Source organism: Salvelinus fontinalis, chromosome 29 (genome assembly GCF_029448725.1).
Source record: "Salvelinus fontinalis isolate EN_2023a chromosome 29, ASM2944872v1, whole genome shotgun sequence".
NCBI classification, from domain to species: Eukaryota; Metazoa; Chordata; class Actinopteri; order Salmoniformes; family Salmonidae; genus Salvelinus; species Salvelinus fontinalis.
The window spans coordinates 9,496,765-9,514,075 of NC_074693.1; the positions used below are offsets into that span (position 1 = coordinate 9,496,765).

Genomic DNA, 17,311 nt, shown 5'->3' on the forward strand with positions numbered 1-17,311 from the left:
GACATGTCTCAATTAAGTTCTAAGTCTCAATTATGTCGCTTCATTAACTTGCATCAACAAAGACTGAGTGTATCAAAAGAAAGACAAATCTCAGTTTCATAGTTGGGAGTCTGTGTGTAGCCTAGGTCACTGGAGACCAAACTTAACGGAGATATAACTAAAGAAGCTTGTATTTCAGAGTGAAGAAATAGGCTGCATAGCCTCTTTTAGCGAGGCCTGGGTGGCCACCCAGCCCCGACCACACACAGCTCACATCACAATCTCACAAAGGTTGCAACCGTAGTTCCCCTCATGCCAACTGAGAAGTTATTTTCCCTTGAACACTTTCTCACCTCTACGTCTATGAAAGTCTTCAAATACATTTGAATGAAATTCCACTGAGACGAGAGTTTTGGAGCTGGAGATGTAATACCTGCCCCATTGTCTTACTGTGCATGGCTCAGCTCACACTACTATGCTGCATGTGCACGTTGGTCAAACAAGCAAGGGGTGTACTACAGATTAGAGAAACACTAGTAAGTAAGACAAGTGTTGTTCTCTGCAGCTCAGTTGGTATGGCTCTTGCAACGGCGGGATAGTGGGTTTGATTCCCGGGACCACCCATACGTAAACAAATGTATGCAGGCATGACTGTAAGTTGCTTTGGATAAAAGCGTCTGCTAAATGGTATATATTATTATTATATTAGAACATCTGTACAAGTCAAATCAACTTCAACTCCTTATGATCTAAACATGCATAATCACACTTCACAACAGAAGATTGGACAGAGTTTTGCATGGGATCTTTCTAGAAGGTGCTATGAAGCCCACAATAGGCTAGATTACAGTGATGCACATCAATCATTACACACACGTGGATTAAGGATTAATAAAAGTTAGGTGACAGATTCACAAACCACAATCACACCCCAAAAAGGGCATCACAACAAACTAGGGCAGTTGACAACAGCTAGATTTGAAATGTGACCCTGCTGGCTTCTATTCTGTCCTGTTTGTCATGAATACTAAGGGGTTGGTTGGTTCTAAAATACCCTCTCATGAGACTAGGCCTTGTTTTAGCATCACAGCCCAAAGATAGGAGCACAGGAAATAAACACCCATGTGAGTTTACTGTCTGAGGAGGAACTAAAGTATGTTAGACCAGGCTGAGACTGCTGCACCCAACCTTATACTGAACCTACCTGACAATGTGTTAGACCAGGCTGAGACTTCTGCACCCAACCTTATACTGAATCTACCTGACAATGTGTTAGACCAGGCTGAGACTGCTACACCCAACCTTATACTGAATCTACCTGACAATGTGTTAGACCAGGCTGAGACTGCTGCACCCAACCTTATACTGAACCTACCTGACAATGTGTTAGACCAGGCTGAGACTGCTGCACCCAACCTTATACTGAACCTACCTGACAATGTGTTAGACCAGGCTGAGACTGCTACACCCAACCTTATACTGAATCTACCTGGCAATGTGTTAGACCAGACTGAGACTGCTGCACCCAACCTTATACTGAATCTACCTGACAATGTGTTAGACCAGACTGAGACTGCTGCACCCAACCTTATACTGAATCTACCTATATGTTAGTACATGTATTACTTCACTAGATCACTTTATAACAACATACATGACAGGAACAATGCACACTACTATAAAGAGCATGTCTATAACAGTACAGGAAGTAGCCAAAAGGCTGGCTCTCATTTGTATTCCTCTGCACCCTGGCAACTCAGAAACATTGAACATAGATTGGCACTGCAGGTTGGGGTATGGTTGTTCTAGTTGGCTTGTGAATGGATGGGTTTAGCCAGCTGGTGTGTGGGTATTGCTGTTGATCAAGTAGGTGTAGTGTTGTATTAGATGCAAGGGGGCTGCTGTGTTTAATCTAACCCTGGGCTGAACGTAAAACCTCTCCATTGTCGAGGTGCCAGTCATACTTTCCAGTCCACCACTGGACCACTAGCCCCACAGCAATACAATAAACCCCTGAACTCTAGGATGACAGAGCGAGAAGGAGAGAGAGAGAGAGGTGGGGAGAGGGGGTGACAGAGATATGGGGAGAAAGAGGTATGGGGAGAGAGAAAGGGGTAGAGAGATGGGGTTTTAGAGAGAGAGATGAGAGAGAGAGAGAGAGAGAGAGAGAGAGAGAGAGAGATGACAGAGAGAGAGAGAGAGAGATGAGAGAAAGAGAGATAAGAGATGAGAGAGAGAGAGAGAAAGAGAGAGAGAGAGAACATCCAAGAGATCATCTGACATACAATATGCCTGAATTTACTGTAATACATGGACAAAAGTGCACAGCTATCTGGCTCATGTTTCCGTCTCATGTTGTGTCAGATAGTGATAGTGGTTCACTGTTCTCTAACACTATGTGTGTGACTTCTCCCCCGTGTCTGCCTGGTGATATCTATGTGTATTTATAACGTGTCATAAAATAATGCAGGCCAGTTTACTGTTGGATAATCTGACAAACCATGGCAACCAAACCAACCGCTGTCTATTTACTGAGGCCTCTGAACCAGAATACAACTATAGCTGGAGAGGATAGCTAGGAGTGTAGGATGACATCGCCGCTTATACTTAAGTGATGATCTAGGATCAGTTTTGCCACTTGCATCATTATTTCTAAGTCTGTTGCTGAAGGAGAGTAAACTGATTCTAGGCCTGTGGTTAGAGACAGAGTCTGCCCACTTCTCCAGGGGAATGAGGTCTCTCTGCCCCCTGACATAATGTCATTACTATAATCTCCCAGTCACTGTGTGCATTCCAAATGGCTCCCTGTTCCAGAGCTCTGGTCAAACGTAGTTTACTATATAAGGAATAGGATGCCTTTTCGTACTAAGCCCACTGTCATTATGTTGCCTTGAATGAGACCAGCTCTCAAGGAGTTTCTACTGGCTGTCAGTAAGAGGATAGTAATCAACTGCTTTATTGGGTTAGTCCCAGAGGGACCACTGACTGTCCCCAACATGACAAAACAGGCAGACCAGACACACCCACACCCACACCCACACCCACACCCACACCCACACCCACACACACACACACACACACACACACACACACACACACACACACACACACACACCTTGTTATACATTCTCTCTAGCTACGAGCAGAACCTTCTCCACCTCAGTAAAATCTCTCATTGGCCACAAATTACACATCAAAACAAAAATACCTCAGAAAGGTTATGAGGCGTATTTTTAAATCGAGTTTCCAAGCAAAGCAGCAACAGACAGCTAAACATGTACACAGACACACGCACACACACGCTCACAACATCCTGTAAAACCAAACATTCCAGAAGTCTAGTAGGCCGTGTAGCCATTTTGTATCCCCCTTTTCTCCCTTTCCTCTCCCCTCTCTCTTCCTCTTCCCTCTCTTCCTCTCCCCTCTCTCTTCCTCTTACCTCTCTTCCTCTCCCCTCTCTCTTCCTCTTCCCTCTCTTCCTCTCCCCTCTCTCCTCCTCTCCCCTCTCTCTTCCTCTTCCCTCTCTTCCTCTCCCCTCTCTCCTCCTCTCCCCTCTCTTCCTCTCCCCTCTCTCTTCCTCTCCCCTCTCTCTTCCTCTTCCCTCTCTTCCTCTCCCCTCTCTCCTCCTCTCCCCTCTCTTCCTCTCCCCTCTCTCTTCCTCTCCCCTCTCTCTTCCTCTTCCCTCTCTTCCTCTCCCCTCTCTCTTCCTCTCCCCTCTCTTCCTCTCCCCTCTCTCCTCCTCTCCCCTCTCTTCCTCTCCCCTCTCTTCCACTCCCCTATCTTCCATTTCCTCTCCCCTCTCTTCCATATCCTCTCCCCTCTCTCCCCCCTCTGTCCCCTCACTCTGGGCCCCAGGGAGCTAAACTAACCCTACCATCTCCTCCTGATAGTGTGGGTCTATATATAACCCAGGACCCTGTGACTGAGTTGGCTGGAAGTGTCAGATTCCAGAGGCATGCATCCATCCTGGCTGGAACAGCACCTGCTGCTAACCATAACCCCTCCTCTCCCCCCTCCTCTCCCCTCCCCTCCTCTCCTCCCTCCCTCCCTTCGTCTCCCCTCCCCCTCCGCTCCACTGGAATCAGACAGGGTAGCCGCTTCCAAACCAAAACCCCCAAACTCCCAACCCCAACCCCTGCCTGTTGGAAAGTCCTTATCCTGGATCTGGCTCCGAGGGGTGGGGCCGAGAGAGGGGGCAGAGAGAGTGGTGGCTCTCCTGTTGCACTTTTCATAAGTGTCTCTTTTTATAATTAAGCCGGAGTCCATGAGTCTATGAGTCTGTGAGTCTGTGCACAGACCGGCTCAGGCTGAGCTGCACTGTAGTAGGCTGTACTTGGCTGGACAGTGCTGGACTGGGCTGTACTGGGCTGTACCGGGTTAAGGTAGAGCACAGTATTGCAGCAGCTCTGTAATGGATGAAAGTGGAGGTGGTAGTATATTGCATGTTTTGCTGGACTGACTGGACTGACTGGACTGATTGGACAGTGGAATAGGGGCAGTGGATTGAATGAGGGGTGTTATTCCAACACAGAAGAACTCAACACCCTAGGAAGGGAGAACCCCAGACATTTCCAGGCGAAGGTACAGTAGCGATCCCTCTGACTTCCTCTGAAATACCTCTCTGGCTCACATACTGAGAGGGAGTGAACGGAGTGCAGCCACAAGGCAATGTGGAGAAAATAGATACGGGGTCTGTATGAAACTGAGCAAGAACCTTTATGTACCACTCCCTGTTTAGGATGGAGCCTATTATTACTCTTCACTGTCTGTAACTCTTGATTACTTTACAGAATTCTTGCAGAAATATGTCAATGTGATAGAGCCGCTATGCTAGCTGTTAGCAGAGCACACGCCTGAATTAACTTTTATGGTTGAACAATGCTAATTGCTAAGTCCTAATGCTAAAATTACTAAATGACAATGTTATTACCCTTTGATGAATCAGTCATTAATCGCTATTTTCTACTAAAGTTAGTTATTACTTTAGAATGTGTAGGCTATTCCAACTGATACGGATACCCATATACCTATACCTATGTCCAACCAGACACCTATGTGTGCATGCCTGACACACATGGCTGAGTTAGCGCACTGGTTAGCTGGTAAGTTATTGTGACATTTTAATGATTAGGGCCTCATGTAATGATCAAGAAGGAAAAATTAGTTCAAATGATGTTATGAATGTTTTTATGTGTATCCTCTTAATTAAACATTAACCTGAATAACAACCTGTAACACTGGTCAGGTGTGGTGACACAAACATATTAATGCTCAGATAGGAATATTATCATTAGTAGTAAGTCTATTTTTTGTGTCTCTGCCTTGCTCTTAGTCCAGGTACGGACCCCCCCCCCCCCCCCCCCCACACACACACACACACACCACAAGAGAAACCGGCCGGTCCCCTGTGAGCCCTGAGTGGCATAGCGATGGACAGCTGGACCCTCCAGGGGGACAGCTACTCATTCCTCCGCAGCTCCCTGCGCCACCGTGACGGAACCCCAAACCACGTGGAGATCTTCGACATCACCAACATCCCCAGCCACCGCTCAGCCATCTCTGAGACCACCTGCCTCTGTGACATTTTCGGGGACGACTGCGAGTCGCGGCCTCCTTCACTCTCCAGCAGCCCCGCGGCAGGGGCCTTCGTCAACCCTCCCGTTCCCCCTCCCGTAGGACCAGGGGAGAGTTCAGAGTCGCCCCAAGTGTCGCCCCCTGTGGTAGATGAGCTGAACGACTCGACAAGTTCCTACCACACAGAGCCAGAGAACTTTGAGGATTCTAGAGAGAAGCTCAGTCCTCCAACGCAGAGGGAGAATAATTATCATTTATCTGAAGGCTGGGAGTCAGGACCTTTAGCTACTGCAGGAAACAACACAGCATCATTGGGGACGTCTAAGGACATCAGCACAAGATTAGAACAAGGAAACACAGCTCCAACACCTGGACGGAGGACAGCTGACTCCTCACCTGAGGAACCTAGCCTTATCTGTGGAAACAGAACGACCTCACCTGGCTACAGTAATACTACAACACCTTCACCTGGCTACAGTAACACTACAACACCTTCACCTGGCTTCAGTAATACTACAACACCTTCACCTGACGGTAAAGGTTCAGCTCCATCAGTGGTCCAGCGTTCACCTGCTCCCTCACCACAGTGTAGGGAAACCCACCTGACACCTGAACCAGAGCATAGATACTCCAGCCCCTCATCTGAATCCGTGGTCCCTGTGCATTCTATTGAGGCCAGAGACAGAGCCTCCTCACCTGGAGTCAGAGGCACAGCCTCCTCACCTGACGATACAAGTCTGTCTTTACCTGAGAACAGAGTAGCTCAGTGTTTACCTGAACCAAGGAACATCAGCCACTCACCTGAGTTAATAGCCAACCCTTTTTCACCTGATTACATAGTGTCATTTCAACCTAGGGTTAGAGCCATAACACCTGAGTCTAAACCTTCATCCCTTTCATCCCCACCTACGATTAGAGATACAGGTATCTCCCCTCAGCTAGGAGGCCTCACCTCAGGCTTACCTGAGCTAAAGAATAGAGATTATTCACCTGACTTTAGGAATAGATATTATTCACCTGACTTTAGGAATAAAGCATATTCACTGGACAATCAATGGAGAGTGTCCTTACCTGACTTGTTCAGCAGAACCTCCACACCTGAGTTAGAGGACTCCGTCAGTACACCTGAGTTAGAGGACTCCGTCAGTACACCTGAGTTAGAGGACTCCGTCAGTATACCTGACTTAGAGGACTCCGTCAGTAAAACTGAGTTAGAGGACTCCGTCAGTACACCTGAGTTAGAGGACTCCGTCAGTACACCTGAGTTAGAGGACTCTGTCAGTATACCTGAGTTAGAGGACACCGTCAGTACACCTGAGTTAGAAGATTCCGTCAGTAAAACTGAGTTAGAGGACTCCGTCAGTAAAACTGAGTTAGAGGACTCTGTCAGTACACCTGAGTTAGAGGACTCCATCAGTAAAACTGAGTTAGAGGACTCCGTCAGTACACCTGACTTAGAGGACTCTGTCAGTACACCTGACTTAGAGGACTCCGTCAGTAAAACTGAGTTAGAGGACTCCGTCAATACACCTGAGTTAGAGGACTCTGTTAGTATACCTGAGTTAGAGGACTCCGTCAATACACCTGACTTAGAGGACTCTGTCAGTATACCTGAACTCATACCTCACCTGTCCCCTTCGGAGAGAGACCTGAGCTCCTCAGAGGAAGCTCGGAGCACCATCTCAACACCTGCCCCCAGGTACACCCCTCCTACACCTGTCACCTCCTCACCTGAGCTCAGGTCTACCAGTGCCCCAGCTGGACTCAGATCAGCCAGCATCACACTTGAATTGAGATCAACCAGTGTAAAACGTGAACTCAGTCTGCTCTGTGTCCCAACTGAACTCAGGTCAACCAGTGTTACAACTGAAGTCAGTTTAGCCAGTATCCCTCAAAGTTCTGAACTACTCAGGTCAACGAGTCTCACACCTGAATTTAGATCAGATTCATCCTCCTCAACTAGCTCATACCACTCAGGTTCCTCCTCATCTACAGACACCTGGACAAGAACGTCATCGAGAACCCCCTCAAGAACCCCCTCACCTGAAACACGCTATATTAGAACCCCATCAAGAACCCCCTCACCTGAAACAAGGTACTATAGTACCCCATCAAGAATCCCCTCACCTGAAACACGTTACAATAGAACCCCATCAAGAACCGCCTCACCTGAAACACGTTACAATAGAACCCCATCAAGAACTCCCTCACCTGAAACACGTTTCAATAGAACCCCATCAAGAACCCCCTCACCTGAAACACGTTACAATAGAAACCCATCAAGAACCCCCTCACCTGAAACACGTTACAATAGAACCCCATCAAGAACCCCCTCACCTGAAACACGTTACAATAGAACCCCATCAAGAACCCCCTCACCTGAAACACGTTACAATAGAACCCCATCAAGAGCCCCCTCACCTGAAGTAAGGTACTCCAGCCCTCCTATAAAACCCAGGAGCACAGCGCAATCACCTGAGATCAGAATCACATCCTCCACACCAGAGATCAAGAAAAGAGACCTCACACCTGAGGTACCTGAAGAGGTAAAGGCCAAGTCCCTGGACCCTCGGTTCAACTCCTCGTCCCCCCAGGTCTCAGGTATCACCTACTCCATCCTCTCCCCAGAAGCCAGGGTGCTGGTGTCAACACCTGAGATCAACGGTCTCCTCTCCTCAGCTGAGCCACGAGGCAGAACACACCTGTCACCTGAGAGGAAGAGCACCACCCCTACCGAAGAGAACAGACGGAACAGTCTCTCACCTGACTCTATAGGTAGAGGTTCCTCACCTGGAAGCAGAGGTAGCAACTCCTCACCTGAGATTACAGGGATATACAGCTCTATCGTACATCCTCCTGAGACTAGAGACATAGCTGAATCACCTGAGCCACCCAGATATAAAAACCTCTCACCTGAGTATAAGGCCCCCTCACCTCCGAAGAGTCAAACTGTCTCACCTTATCCAACATATAAAAAACCCTCACCTCTGCCCCGGTACACAGCCCCCTCACCTGGAGTGGAAACTGCTCGATCGTCATCTGCGCTAAACACTTCAGCCGACTCCCCTGGAGTAAAGAGTCCTGGCCACTCGCCTGAACGCAGGGCTTCGCCTGGCTCACCTGGACTAAAGATTCCTGCTTACTCGCCTGAACGCAGGGCTTCGCATGGCTCACCTGGAGTAAAGATTCCTGCTTACTCACCTGAACGCAGGGCTTCGCCTGGCTCACCTGGAGTAAAGATTCCTGCTTACTCGCCTGAACGCAGGGCTTCGCCTGGCTCACCTGGAGTAAAGATTCCTGCTTACTCGCCTGAACGCAGGGCTTCGCCTAGCTCACCTGAGAGGTGTATTGGTAGCCTATCAGAGCGACTCATCACTAACGGCACCTCAAACCCCTTGGGTAATCACCTTTCTCACGACTCCAGGGAAGCATCACCTACTGAAGAGAGTAGAGAGACGACCTCTTCACCTGTACTAGGAGAAGATCCAGTCCCCTACAACTTCTCTGCCCACACACCTGAGATCCTAAACTTCACACCTGAAATAAGAAACTTAACACCTGAAGTCAGACACATCTCACCTGATCCCACTTACTTTTCAAGAGGAAGGAGCCCCTCCCTTTCACCTGACCACGGGGTTACAGGTAACTCACCTGTCCAGAGACTGGATGATCTGGAGCCTAAACATCCAGCCTCATCTCTAACCCCTGACCTTAGTGACAGCAGCAACCCCTCACACAAGTCTCCTACACCTGAGCACCCATGTAGAGAAACCTCACCCAACCCTAGGAATAAAACCATAGATAGGCTAACTGAAGAAGACATGGCTCATCGTATGAGTAAGGAAGACATCCCTTCTCCTCCCCTCACCAGGTTCACTCCAGTACACATCATACCCCCGGCCCCAGTGAGGCCACACGGCCACTGGGAAAACAGGAGAACCAGTGCCTCTGAGACCCAGGCCATTGAGGCCATAATGGAGTCTGAGAACATGATGGAGTCTGTTATAGGAGCTGTGACATCCAGGGGAAGCCCCACTCTTTCCTCTGGTGACAGCAACAACAGGGCCTACAACAGCCAAACACGCCTGGAAATGCTGGAGAGGGAGGAGGAGGAGGAGGAGGAGGAGGAGGAGGAGGAGGAGGAGGAGGAGGAGAGGGAGATGTTGTGGGAGATGCAAGAGAGGGATAGAGAGAGGCAGAGGGAAAGAGAAAGGAACAGGGAAATGGAGGAGAGGGAGAGGGAGGAGGAGGAGAAAGAAAGAGAGAGGGAGAGGGAGAGAGAGGAAAGGGAGAGACAGAGAGAGGAAGAAAGGGAGAGGGCAATGGGGAGGGAGAGAGAGTGGCAAGCTGAGAGGGAGAGAGAAAGGGAGAGTGAGAGGCAGGGGGAGGAGCGGGTGCCCGGAAAGGGGGAGGGGAGGCAGGAGGAGGCCAGTTACAAGGGGAAACAGGTTGACCTGTCATTCAGTGCCAGGAATAGAAAAGGGCCTGCAAGCCGCGAAGCAGCTCCCACAAGCAGAGAGAGTCGACAGGGAATGCCAGCAGCGCGCTCCTATTCAGAGAGCCTGCTCACCACCAGACTGCAACAGATACAACAGCTACAACAGCAACAACACGGTATACTGCACAGAGTTGCACACAGCTCCCAGCCAGAGACAGCCAGAGGAGGTGGACCGGGACCCACCAAGAAGCTGCAGCAAGAGCCCAAGCACAAGCCTGCGATACCTCAGCTCGGGAGCTCCTTTCCTGGACGCATCTCAGCCGACGGCCCCAGCTCCAGCATGGGCAGCGAGCTGGATGAGGAGGACAACGAGGTGAAGTGGTTCAGTGACGTGGCCTTCCGCAGCCTGTCCTCTGGATCCCCTCAGGTGGACTACCTGGACATGTACAACTCCAGCCACTGCTCCTCCACCGGAGCCTCCCAGCCTTCCATCCAGGACAGCCCAGCAGGGGCTAATGCAGCCTGGCTGGCCTACGCCGACCTCAGAGGGTCTGCTCCACGGCTGGACAATGAAGACTTCCCAGTCCCACGCCAGCAGCAGCAGCCCTCCTCTGGGGCTTATTATCCACCCCTCGACGGCCTGGACCCATCCAAAAAATATGAGATGGGCAGCTTCGAGTGTGTAGACGTGGCTGTGGAGAGAGAGGAACCCAAGAAGGTGAGGAGAGGAGTGCCCAAGAGACAGATCCAGCTGAAAAGAAGGAATACGGCCGAGGTGAAGCTGGGTGAGAACAGTGATGGTAGTCCCATCATGGTTCCTAGTCCTGTAATGGTTCCTGTGGCTCCTGTGGTTACAAAGGACAGTCCTTCTCTACAGAGACACAACAGAGAGACGTTGCAGAGACAACACAGCACACCTGCTGCTTTGCAGGAAGCCTATCGCCCGGAACCCTGCCCTGAACCTGCCACTGAGCAGACCGAAAGGAAGGGCAAGCTCCAGAAGTCTTTGTCCCTTGACGAGACATGTACCAAAACAAAGATGGCCACTTGCCTGATCAAGAGCATCCTCTCCAAGAAGATACAAAATGTTGGTAAACAAACCGACCAGGAAGGAGGAGGTGACCGCAGCCCCTCCGAGAACAAAACCCCTCCTCCTCCTGAGAGTGTAGTGTCAACCATTAAAGAGTCCCCTAAACCAGAGACACAGAATCTGAGTTCCAGCATAAATTCAGAAGACAGTCTTTCCTCTGAGGACCTGGCTGTGAGAAGAGAGACGAGCCCAAACACTGACGTAAACAGACAACAGAGAAGTTTCGGGGGGAAACCCAGTATTAGACCAACGAACCATACTATTAATATTAACTCGACTTCTCCACTGCGAAGCAACAAGAGACCTGAACCAACCTGCACAACCCCTGAGATGAGTCCTGGTGCACGTTTTGCTCCAGTTAACTCTCCTCAGGGAAACATTAGAATTGAATCTCACTGCAACAGAACCCCTAACCATGTTAGCCCTTGGATGAGGTCTGAGCCCCATACTACTAGTTGTCCTCAGAGAAACAATGACAGAATTGAATCTCCTGTCAGAAACCCAAACTCTTGGAGAACTGACCCGGTCAAACCAGAGATGAGGTCTGAACTGGTGTTCCCGTTTGAAAGTACAAAACCCACAGAGAAGAACACCAGGATGGAAGTAAAGCAGATGCATGACAGTAAATGTAGGCATGAGAGGGATGACAGTAAACGGAGGGAGGAGAAGGATGACTCAGCAGATGCAGCTGCCCGGAACACCGGCGTTCCTGCTGCCACTCGAACCAACAGCACGCAGGCAGGAATGACACACATAAAAAAGCTGGACTACCACTCTGACTCTGGAAACCATAAACATCCGAGCATCAAGAGCACCTACACATCCAAAACACCAGAGATCACTCTAAAACTCAGCCCTGCTACAGAGAAAAAGAAAACCGCTTCTCTAAACGTCTCACTGTCGCCCGAGCTGGAAACTAAACTTGAGGTTAAACACGAGACTGCCTCCCCTGGGAGGACCTGTCAGAGAGAAACAAGAGAAGAAGACAGGAGAGTGAAGACTTCACATAGAGAAACCAGAGAAGAAGACAGGAGAGTGGAGACTTCTCATAGAGAAACCATAGAAGAAGAGAAGGGAATGAAGACCTTGAACAAGATGAATGAACAGACTGAGAATGTGGATGCCAATAGGAAGGGTAAAGCCAAAGCTCCCCTGCACAAAGTGAGAGATGTGAGAAGGCTGGTGAAAAACACATACAACCTGTCATTCAAGGCCATTCCAGCACCAGAGAAGGAGGAGAGGAGGGAGGAGAGCGTGGAGGAGAGGAGAGAGGAGAGGAGAGAGGAACAGGGAGAGGAAAGGGGGGTGGATATAAAAGAGAAGAGGATGGAGGAAAGGAGTGAGGAGAGATGTGAAGACAAGGAAGAGGAAAAGCCGATGCTTCGTCCTCAGCCAATGCAGATAGAATACAAAGCTGTCAGCTGGAGAGAAAACAAAAACAAAACAAGAACGTTCAACCAAACAGACAGGTTTGCCTCTAGACATTTCTCTAAGGTTGATTCTTTACAACAGGTGTCCACAGATACAACCAAAGTACCCAAGGACCCTTCTGATGTAACAGCTAAGAGTTGCACAACAGAGGAAGTAGGTGTGACAGAGACAGAGTTAAACCAACACAATACCCTTGTACAGGACACTGTCAAAACAGAAACAGGCAACACCAAGGTGAAACCCAGTGAAACAGAGTCACCGAGAGTAACCAGGAGACACCGAAGTGTATCAGAGTCTAGTGACAAACCTGAAGTGGTGAGAAGAGATACAAAGCCACCTATGCTGGGCAGCAGCCCTAAACTCCCCATTAAAGACAAAGAAGTCTCTAGTGCTTCTCTGGTGCTACAGAATGGATCCAATAAGCCCAAGTCATTCTCAGCCTTAGCTCCAGCCTCCCCGGCCCCGACGTCTCCTGCTCTCTCCTGCCCTACTCCAGTCTCTCCAGCCCTGGTCCCAGTCCCAGCCTCCCCAGCTCCTACCTCATCCCCAGCCCCTGCTCCAACCCTGGTCTCCTCACCTGGTCGCAAAGCTTCACCAGCTCCAGTTTCTCCTCCAGCCCTAACCTCATCCCCAGCTCCAGTTCAAGGCACTCCACATTCTTCTGTCCCCACCAAGACCCCCACCCCTACCCCCAGCCACTCTGTGTCCATACTGGTCAAGGAGAAGGGCTACCAGGCAGATATTGGGTCTGTGGTCTCTGAGGCTGTGTCAGAGGAGATAACAAGGAGTGGGGGTGAAGGTGGGGGTGGAGGGGTCCCAAGGAAACATATCAACCAAATAGAGATCCCTCTTCAGACCCGGGAACCCTCAGACGGGGGTACGAGTGACTCACACAGACAGAGAACCTACTCATCTTCGTCTACATCCTCTGTGCAAGCAGCCTCATCCGCATCATCCTCAAGCACTGTGCAAGCAGCCTCATCCGTATCATCCTCAAGCACTGTGCAAGCAGCCTCATCCGTATCATCCTCAAGCACTGTGCAAGCAGCCTCATCCGTATCATCCTCAAGCACTGTGCAAGCAGCCTCATCCGTATCATCCTCAAGCACTGTGCAAGCAGTCTCATCTGTATCATCCTCAAGCACTGTGCAAGCAGTCTCATCCGTATCATCCTCAAGCACTGTGCAAGCAGTCTCATCTGTATCATCCTCAAGCACTGTGCAAGCAGTCTCATCCGTATCATCCTCAAGCACTGTGCAAGCAGCCTCATCCGTATCATCCTCAAGCACTGTGCAAGAAGCCTCATCCCTTTCGTCATCTTCCGTCAATGCATCAGTCTCTTCCTCTCATACCCATTCGGTCCCAAATTCTCCCAGGCTTCGAAGAGTCTCCGCTCAAACTGATGACAGAGTTAGGACCACTTTTAATCAGGAGAGGGTTAGTGTCAGAGCTACAGTCAGAGACATAGAGCAACGCACGGCATCATCACCACCACCCCCACAGAAGAAAGCACAAGAAGACACTGCTGAAAAGGAGACAGTGAAGAAATCAACCTACTCACCTAAGTTACCAGGTTCTCTACCAGGCTCACCAGCACTGATGAGAAGATACCGACCACAAGTGATCGAGGTGAGGTCGTTGTCTAAAGAAATACATAAACAAGATAAACAAGAGAAGAGCATTACGTCAAGCAGCAGACCGCAAACTATAGAAGTTCACTCAATAGCCAACGGCCCACCAGTGGCACCGAAACCAAAGTTCAGACAAACAGATGCAAATTCAATGTCCAGTGAAACACAGCAGAAACAGGCGGAGGCAACATCAAGCATCAAACAACACACAGAAGAGGATAGAGCTGTGCCCAATGAGAAACCACCAGCTACAACGATCCACAGACATCTATCGAACGATTCGACCCCAGGGTCTAACTATAATAAAAAGTTATCCGTTTCTGCAGTGTCCAGCTACAGGCCTCCACCTACCAAGACAACAATCATCGCTAGCTTCTCTCACAAACCAGCATCAACAGTAGACACAGAGACCGCCAATGAAAGGCCGAAGCAACCAGGAGCCTCAACCCAAGGACAAGAACAGGCCCCCAGCTACACACAGAGACCCACAACCCTCACAGTCTCAGCCCCAGCTCTAGCTCCAGCTCCAGCCCCAGCTCCTACCCACGCCCCTGCTGCCCCAGTCCCTGCCCAAGTCCCTACCCATGCCCCTGCCAAACACTCAAGCCAGTCAGCTGTTGTGAATATAACCAGCCACCCTCACAATCTCAAATCAACAAAAGTGTGCCCTCAGGAGCAAACTATGCCGGTTACTTTCAACAGTACAAACCAACCTGCCACGGTATCCACAAACACACAGGCCCCGATATACACACACCACATACACACACAGCAGCCCGTACACAGATCCTTGTCCAGCGACCACTCGCAGAGGGTAGACGACCTCCATTTCTACGCATCAGACGACCCCCCTAGCTACGACGAGAGAGAGAGGTTCAGCCCCCTCCACCTACCTGACCTGCCCCAGAGGAAGCTGAACCGCTACCACCCCTCCTCTGCCTTCTCCTCTGCCTCCTCCCGTCCCCCTCCCTGTTCCTGCTCTTCTGGCTGCCCCTCTCACGGCCTCACACCCCCTCACCACCACCACTCCCCCCACACCCCTCCCTTCCCCTCCCACTCCCCCGGCCAGGCGCTGCCTTACTCCATGGGGGGTCAACCCCCTCTCCGCCCACACCAGTGCAGAGCAGATCCCCAGCCTCTGAGTTCAATCAGCTACCAGCCCAGCTCTCCCAAATCATCCACCCTCCCCAGCCCCCCCCAGCCCCCCCCAGGCATGTACCAGTCCCTCCACCAACCCCAGCCCTCCATGCTCCAGCCCTGCCTGACCGACCGCCCTCTCCAGCACCCCCAACACATGGACCCCCGTCGGGCCCCCCCACTCCACCGCTCCCCTCATGGCCAGCCACCTGTCTCTGGGGTCCTCTACAGTGACCACAGCCACTCTCCTAATCTGCCCCCTATGGACCCTCAGTACCTGTGCAGCCCACAGAGCCTGGGGCCATCTTATGGGTCTGAGTATGGGAGTCTGTCTGGGTGTGACTACCCAGACAGTACTGGTGGTTTGGGGTACGGGCAAACCCCTCGCAGGGTCCTCATGGATCCTGACACGGGGAAGTACTTCTACATTGAGGTGCCTGTGCAGCCACTGAGGAAGATGCTGTTTGATCCAGAGACGGGCCAGTACGTGGAGGTGCTCATCCCCCAGAGTACCATGTCTCATTCAGGCCTCTACCCTACCTCGGCCGCCCCCTACTCCCCCGCCTCTGCGGCCCCCTTTTCCTCCATCCACAACCCCAACATGTACGCCCCCGCACCCCAGTACCTCCCCTATGGCCCCCCTCCACCTGCACCTCACCCCCCGCCACCCCGCCACCCAGAGGCTCCAGCCCCAGGGACGATGCACCAGAATGGGGCTCAGGTCGGCTACGGGAGCCCCGGGAGCCAGGGTTCCAAGCCGGAGCCCCAGAGTCATGCACCTCTGGACCAGAGCTACCTGGAGAGCATGTACTACGTCCCTACAGGCATGAACACTAGCCCCCCGGACTGCTACCACAAACAACCCTCCAGTCTGCCCAACACGGGGGGTAAGAGGGCCTGAAATAGTCGTCTGAAATAGCCGTCTTCCTGGTGCCTGTAGGGTCTCAGAATACAGCCAGGCCAGGGTGTACATGAGGAGGTCTAATGTTAGACTCAGGCCTTATTGTTAGCTTTGTTTCCCTGGCAACTGGACTGGAGAGGATGATTCTTTAGTTGTGGTTGTTTGTTGTTTTATTGTTTTGTTGTTTATGTTCTTCCCTGCTTTTTATTCGTCTGATTGCCTGATTATGTTAGCTTTTTATGCATTGATTTGGTAAGAGAAAACACATGATCATGTTGAAGGTCCTTGATGATCTTTCTGGGATTACTTATTTTATTTTTCTTTGACAAAAACAAAAAGTGACCATTTTCTACTGGTTACCTAATGGCCAAAAGGTGTGCCTTATCCATTCTCATAGATTGTTCATTAAATCTAAACAAACACTTACTGTTCGCATTTACATTACATTTCGATACATGTTTCAACTGATCATGCACATGCATACATCTAATATTTGAAATAAATTCACTTTGTATTAAAACTAATATCTCCCACAAACTTGAAACTGCTATCTTGGGAAGATGTCATGTTTTTCTCTGTTTATTTCTGAATGAGTAGGTTTTGTTCACAGAGAAGATGCAATGACACCAATAAAAATGTGTAAAATATTGAATGTAATAAAACTACTGTAGAATGCCCTGGTCTGTTCTGCCTTAATATTTCTGAATAGATAGCCTACATATACTGTAGGCTGGGATTCAATCCAACACCTGGCAGCTGGAGTTTTTCCAGACCATGTGGCCTGACCAAGAGAAGAGTCAATCTCCCCTGCACATTGCATGGATCAACCAATGGTTGCGTGTGTCACGCCCTGGCCTTAGTTATCTTTGTTTTCTTTATTATTTTAGTTAGGTCAGGGTGTGACATGGGGGATGTTTGTGTGTTTTTGTCTAGTCGAGGGTGTTTGTATTGTCTAGGGCACAGGTGACAAACTCATTCCACGGGGGGCCGAGTGTCTGCGGGTTTTCGCTCCTCCCTTGTACTTGATTGATGAATTAACATCACTAATTAGTTAGGAACTCCCACATCTGGTTGTCTAGGGCTTTATTGAAAGGAAAAACCAAAAACCTGCAGACACTAGGACCTCTGTG

General features: G+C 50.1%; 1 protein-coding gene across 1 annotated transcript; it reads left to right on the forward strand.

Annotated features, from left to right (window-relative positions):
• The first annotated feature begins 5,350 nt into the window (after positions 1-5,350).
• On the forward strand, positions 5,351-16,858 carry si:ch73-43g23.1 (serine/arginine repetitive matrix protein 2). The gene has a single exon (XM_055888194.1). The coding sequence runs from the start codon at positions 5,409-5,411 to the stop codon at positions 16,179-16,181; it is 10,773 nt and encodes a 3,590-aa protein (XP_055744169.1). The 5' UTR covers positions 5,351-5,408; the 3' UTR covers positions 16,182-16,858.
• Positions 16,859-17,311: the final 453 nt, after the last annotated feature.

Excerpts from the sequence above, each read along its gene's own strand:
- si:ch73-43g23.1 (XM_055888194.1), top strand. The coding sequence starts at position 5,409 with ATGGACAGCTGGACCCTCCAGGGGGACAGCTACTCATTCCTCCGCAGC.